The sequence below is a fragment of the Pinus tabuliformis genome, chromosome 6 (assembly GCF_031772625.1).
Source record: "Pinus tabuliformis cultivar Carrire ecotype Pingquan chromosome 6, CPIR1, whole genome shotgun sequence".
Classification (NCBI taxonomy): domain Eukaryota; kingdom Viridiplantae; phylum Streptophyta; class Pinopsida; order Pinales; family Pinaceae; genus Pinus; species Pinus tabuliformis.
Window position 1 is genome coordinate 1721558748 of NC_142292.1, and position 6634 is coordinate 1721565381.

The window sequence follows — 6634 nt, forward strand, 5'->3', positions numbered from 1 at the left end:
CGATGTGTCTATTTACTAAAACGTATGGGTTTTGGTGTAACAACAATCGTTATTCCAACATTTATTGCTCTAGCAAACCTATGTAGACCTTTACTTCCTCACTTCTAGGGAGTTGATCACATCTTGATGCTATATAAGATGGGTCTATGGGTTGATCTAAATGTGTAATAAATCATGTTTGTGTATGGAAATATTTTTGATTTCCTACACTTGTTTCTTACATATCTCATCTATATTGATTTTTTTTTAATATTATATTGGGCCAATTTATGCAAGGCGTCACATGAGCATTAAATATTCCCCTCATATTGGGTTGTAAATGCACTTTTCTTTTATTAATACAACAAGAAAGGCAATAAGGTAATCATCACCTATGCCAAAGTCATTGTAGAGATTAACTTGAATGAATTATCAAATAAACCTAGGATTTGGATTATGACAATGCCTTAAGTATAGGGTTTGTCTTAGAGACATCCATATGAAGGACACCTACCCAAAACTATTATATCTCAAAGAAAAGTAAGAGAAAAGTTGCTAAATACACTTTGAGATGAATCCCCAAAAATATGTTCCAATGAGACATGCAAAATGATCGAAGCTTAAACCACAAATAATGATCCCTAGAGCAACTCTAAAGGAAGAGATGTTAATGTAGATATAATCTTTTCAAAGGAGCTAACCCTTCTCTTTTATGCTATCACCAACAAATAAATCCTTTGATATTAATAGGGATAAAGAAACAATACAAATCAAACCATTCATATCCAATAAAGAACCATTTCTTTTAACCAAATTCAAAAAAAACAAAACATAAATTCAATAATTCAAATTAAATAAGAAAAAAAATATTTTAAATAAATAAGCAAAAAATTATTTTAACTAAATATAAAAATAAATAATAATAAAAAATAAATAAATTTACTACAACTACAACAATAAATTAATAAATATAAATAAATTTGAAAAAAAAAATACTAAAAGTAAAGTATCACAACCCACTATTCATAAATATACTCAATACAATCAAATCACAGCCAACTAATTCATAAATATAATTATTACAATCAAATCAAAATATATTATCTTTTATATAAAATAAAATAAAAATTATAATTATATATTAAATTTTATTTAAAAATTAAAAATGAGAAGATGAAAGAAGTTTAATACGTTACAATGATATATTAAAAAAAAAATAACATACTATTTATAAGAATGAAATTTAGACGAAAATTTTAATAGTCATATTTTTTAATATTTTATTTAAATCTAATTCATAAAATATTATAATGTAAATAATATTTCTTTAAAAATTATATAAATTTATATTATATTAAAACATATAAAAATATATAAACTGTGAAATTTAAAACACAAAATTTATATGAGAGAATTTTGTATATCTATTAAATATATCAATTAATTATATATATACTTTTAAGGATAATAATTGTTTTTGGCTTGTCACAAGGGAAATTAACCCAAATACAACATAGTATTTGAACCATTCTTCATAAATTGACTACTTAAAAGAAAACCAAATGTACATAGAAATTGACAAGAAGTGTTGCCTCAACAAAAGGGAAACCAACAACCAAAAACATAATCAAAACTAAAAAAATTTAAGATAGTCAATCCACACTAAATAGTGAAAACAACCAAAGGTAAAACTAGATAGTCCATAGATGGGATCTAGTGCCCCTAAAAAACTAGCATGCAAAGGAGAAAAGACAACATAAATATAACCATGAATGAAAACTTGAGCATTATGAGGACAAGCAGGTATCCAGGTTGATGGGCTAGTCCACTCCCTTGTTGTGAGGAGACACTAAAGATCTTGGTGGTGATCCCATCTCCAGATGTACTAGGCAACCCTCCACATCCAACGTAAGCAGTGTCAATTCCTCATGTGCAAGAGGTTATCCTATGCCTCTCTTCGATCGACAAGAACCTTTTCTAGGAAAAAGTTTTATATGTCAATTAAGATCACCAATATAAAGATAATTACTATATCACCCCTTTCTATTAATCGTGTCGGAAATCCATACAACTACTCTCTCCAAGACCTCTAAATTCATAATGTATTGATGCTCCTACCTGACCTCCTCTTCAACTTCAAGAATTTCAACTTGAACTTCGGTTGGAGTGTGGGTCTAATAATTATGAACTAAGGACTTGACCCAAAAATGAGCTTGAGAGCCACCAATCGAACCACAACCACCTCCTCATTGTCTGCAGCAAGCGCACTCAGGCCTCATCATGGCATCCAAAGGAAGGAGAGAATGTAGATAACAAAAAAGGTGTAGAGTAAAAGACATAAAGGCTCCAGAAGAAAGAGAGATTATCTCGTAAGAGCACAATTGAAGCAAAGGAAATGAGAGCAAGGCCCTCTGCATTTGACAAAGCCAGTGCAATCAGGAAAAAAACCAATAACAAATAACCAAACAAATTCATGCTTGAAAATGACCCATAGTTAATAATCATTGCAAGGTGGGGAGTGCCCAAAAAAGAAAGCTAAATATAAGAGTCTATAGTGCCACCAAGAAAAGCCCATCTAATGAACATGTCGAAGCAGCCAACACAAGTAATAACCATAACGGTGCACAAAGGGAAACTCCCAAATCATTAAGGAACATTAATACAATATGGGTTGATAACATGTGGAAGAGGCGATATATTATTATTATTATCTAATTTTAAGGTCACAGCCAAGCCATACACCAAGTTGGTATATGAGATCCCCTTGTTTGTGGGACAAGGGACCCACCTCCGCAAAACAATTTGACTACTAAGTCTATGAAGGCATACATACTCTACCCCTCTGGTTTTGAACCTATAACCTCTTAAGAGGAAACACATGATCTTAACCATTAAGCTCACTCAAGCTATAAGCTAAATAAACCACCTATCATATGGACAAACCCTCATAAGTGATGACAACAAATAACCCCATAAGTGATAACAACAATTAGCCCTAGAACCGAAAAACCAAATTTATCACCTATAAATATAATTTCAAATTATTTAACAACATTTTAAACCAAATTTATCACATATAAATATAATTTCAAATTATTTAACAACATTTTAAATTAACATTTTTGTATTTAAATACCACTCCTTATACCTGAACATGGGTAGTTGAAAAAATAAAAAATAAAAAAATCCCTTTGACAACTAAGTACCCACTAAACATATAGTATACTAAAAGGAAGGTCTGTAATCTACAGGGCGGAAGAGAATAAATATTTTTCATATATACTTTTTAGAAAAATGAGCCTTATGGTCCCTTCCAGATCAAATCACCAACGACCTTTTCCGAAAGTTCCAACTGAATTTCTGCTTTCGAGTCACTCCATTATATTTTTTTTCAAAATAATTTAACGAGTATACCTTTAACACTGACCACCATGTACATCTGCCATCTCTGCGAACCAAGTCTACAGACATACACACAAACTACAACGTACTCTCTGCTTTATAGGTGTTTTGGGCTGGCTGGTTAGCTGGAATGTCACACGAGGGCCGGCCACTTGCCTATTTCTTGGACCCCAAATGCTCTTTCACATCATCTGCAGAGATCCTCCTGCTTTCTCTCAAGCTCGGGGAGGATTTAAAGACACCTCTTTCTTGGACACCAATTGCCCTTTGTCGTCATCTGAAAGAGAACTTCCTGATTTCTCCATATCGTCGCTGAACTTGGGAAGGATTCACAGAAGAACGCAATACAATACAAGAGAGACGTAAGTAAAAAAACAATGGTCTCTGCTAATCTTTCCATTTGGGCAAATCACCCATTTCACTAAATGAACTGAGATAGGAGATAATTCATGCTTTATTGAATCAATTCGTAGTTGAATTGCCTGAAGATGGTTTATTATGATTGCTTATTTACATTTGATTTCTGAGAATTGGGTGTAAGTATTTGATCATATGATTGATTGGTTTGGGTAGAATTTGATGTGGGTATGTTTGAAAGAATATTCATGTTGCTCTGGGTCCGATTTAGGGAAGGATCTGAGGTGGGTATTTTCTGTGTATGTACAGTTGAGTCTTGATATCCACTGAGAATGGGTGATGCAGAAGAAATCCAGCCCCTTGTATGTGACAATGGATCTGGAATGGTTAAGGTTGGTATTTATGTTTTTGTTTTTCTAATATTTATGTCTCATTCAGATCAGATTGGTCTATGGGAATGAAGGCTAGTTTTTACAGTGTTGGTCTATGATCCATGATCTTTGTTATTAGATTCTCCAATTCGATTGCAAGAAGTTGCAGTAGTGTATGTTTATTGCAGACCATCTTGTAATCGATGCGGATATTGCCTCAAACTAAGGGGCTAGGTTGGGAATGAAGGCTAGTTTTTACAGTGTTGGTCTATGATCCTTGATCTTTGTTATTAGATTCCCCAATTCGATTGCAAGAAGTTGCAGTAGTGTATGTCTATTGCAGACCATCTTGTAATCGATGCGGATATTGCCTCAAACTAAGGAGCTAGGTTTTAAAAGATTTATGTTCATTGAGGACTGTGATTTTGTTTCTGAGTTATGTTGATCTTATCCATTCTTATTCTTGTGATGCCTATATAAGGCTGGATTTGCTGGAGACGATGCTCCGCGTGCTGTTTTCCCAAGCATTGTGGGCAGACCAAGGCATACTGGTGTGATGGTTGGTATGGGGCAAAAAGATGCTTATGTTGGAGATGAAGCTCAATCAAAGAGGGGTATCTTGACTCTCAAGTATCCGATCGACCATGGTATTGTGACCAACTGGGATGACATGGAGAAGATCTGGCATCACACATTTTACAATGAACTCCGAGTGGCCCCTGAGGAACACCCTGTGCTTCTCACGGAGGCACCACTTAACCCCAAGGCTAATAGAGAGAAGATGACACAGATAATGTTTGAGACTTTCAATGTGCCTGCCATGTATGTTGCAATCCAGGCAGTACTTTCTCTGTATGCAAGTGGACGAACCACTCGTACGCTTTTTTATTATTCCATCCCTTTTCAGCCATTAATTTTGGATCTCTTATGTCCATTTCCACAGATAATTGTGTTGAATTGATACTTCTAAGAGTTATAAGTTGCACTAACACATGCATTTTGTTAAGATCTTATTTTAGGCTGTCACTAACTGTTTTACACTTATCATCCTAGGTATTGTGCTTGATTCTGGTGATGGTGTCACACACACTGTCCCAATTTATGAGGGATACGCTTTGCCTCATGCCATACTCAGACTGGACCTTGCTGGGCGTGATCTGACGGATGCATTGATGAAGATTCTTACAGAACGTGGGTACACCTTCACCACCACCGCAGAGCGCGAGATTGTCCGAGATATGAAGGAGAAATTAGCCTATGTATCTCTAGATTTTGAACAGGAGATGGAGACTGCAAAATCTAGCTCTTCATTGGAAAAGAGCTATGAGCTTCCTGATGGCCAGGTAATCACCATCGGTGCAGAACGGTTCAGATGTGCAGAAGTGTTGTTCCAGCCATCTTTAATAGGAATGGAAGCAGCTGGAATCCATGAGACTACTTACAATTCTATTATGAAGTGTGATGTGGATATTCGTAAAGACTTGTATGGGAATATTGTGCTCAGTGGCGGTTCCACAATGTTTCCAGGGATTGCAGATCGAATGAGTAAGGAAATTACTTCACTGGCTCCCAGCAGCATGAAGATTAAGGTGGTGGCACCTCCAGAAAGGAAATACAGTGTCTGGATTGGAGGGTCTATTTTGGCTTCTCTGAGTACTTTCCAGCAGGTATGTACTACAACTTCCAGTCGCTTCATTTTGCATATTGTATCTGGTTTATCGCTTCTTAATTTTATCAAGGAAAAAGTTTTGGATTCACCTAAAAATCTGCACTTGTTATGTGTATTGCAGATGTGGATTTCAAAATCAGAATATGATGAGTCTGGCCCCTCAATTGTTCACAGGAAGTGCTTCTAGAGTTTTGGACGTTTGGTACTTCTATCTAGGAGGAGAACTGGATGCATATGCCTTGGTAGTTTTAGGTTCTATGGAGGACTAGCATTGTAAAGAGAGGATTTTTGTGTTTATTTGTGCACTGACTTTCCTGAGTCAGTTTTGGGGCTTGGGTTGTTCATTGCTTTGGATTCATGAAATAATTTGAGCCTGTGCTAAAGGATTGCATTGGAATCCTTACATGGCCAAATTTAAGTTGTGCTGGTATTTTCCACCCTATCGTGCTTGATTCATTATATTTTCTTATATATATTCATATGGATTGGGAAACCTTTAGCATGTGTGAAATGTCTCTGCATGATTGTGATTCAAGGATGAGCTGTTACCATGCTGTTGAAAACTTGTTGCATGTTTTGTTCTGAATTTCTTCGAAGGCTTGTGGCTTTAAGCATAGTATTTACTATTAAGTCTAACTGAGCCTATTTTATGTCAATATTTAGGAGTGACGTTGCAGGATGACCACATATGAAAGTTATCTCCACAGCCATGAAGACCTAACTTACCTCAGAAATAAAGACTACCATGATATAAAGAGTACGGGTTAAATATGATTCAGCAGATAAGAAATCTGCAATACAATATAAGCAGAAATAATGCACCTATAAATTCTCTATTGATTTTCTGCATCTACTA

General features: G+C 35.1%; 1 protein-coding gene across 1 annotated transcript; it reads left to right on the forward strand.

Annotated features, from left to right (window-relative positions):
* The first annotated feature begins 3407 nt into the window (after positions 1-3407).
* LOC149265671 (actin-7-like) lies at positions 3408-6277 on the forward strand. The gene is made up of 5 exons (XM_089429658.1): positions 3408-3743; positions 4048-4130; positions 4591-4984; positions 5163-5776; positions 5900-6277. The coding sequence occupies exons 2-5, from the start codon at positions 4071-4073 to the stop codon at positions 5963-5965; spliced, it is 1134 nt and encodes a 377-aa protein (XP_089285784.1). The 5' UTR covers positions 3408-3743; positions 4048-4070; the 3' UTR covers positions 5966-6277.
* The last annotated feature ends 357 nt before the right edge of the window (positions 6278-6634 follow it).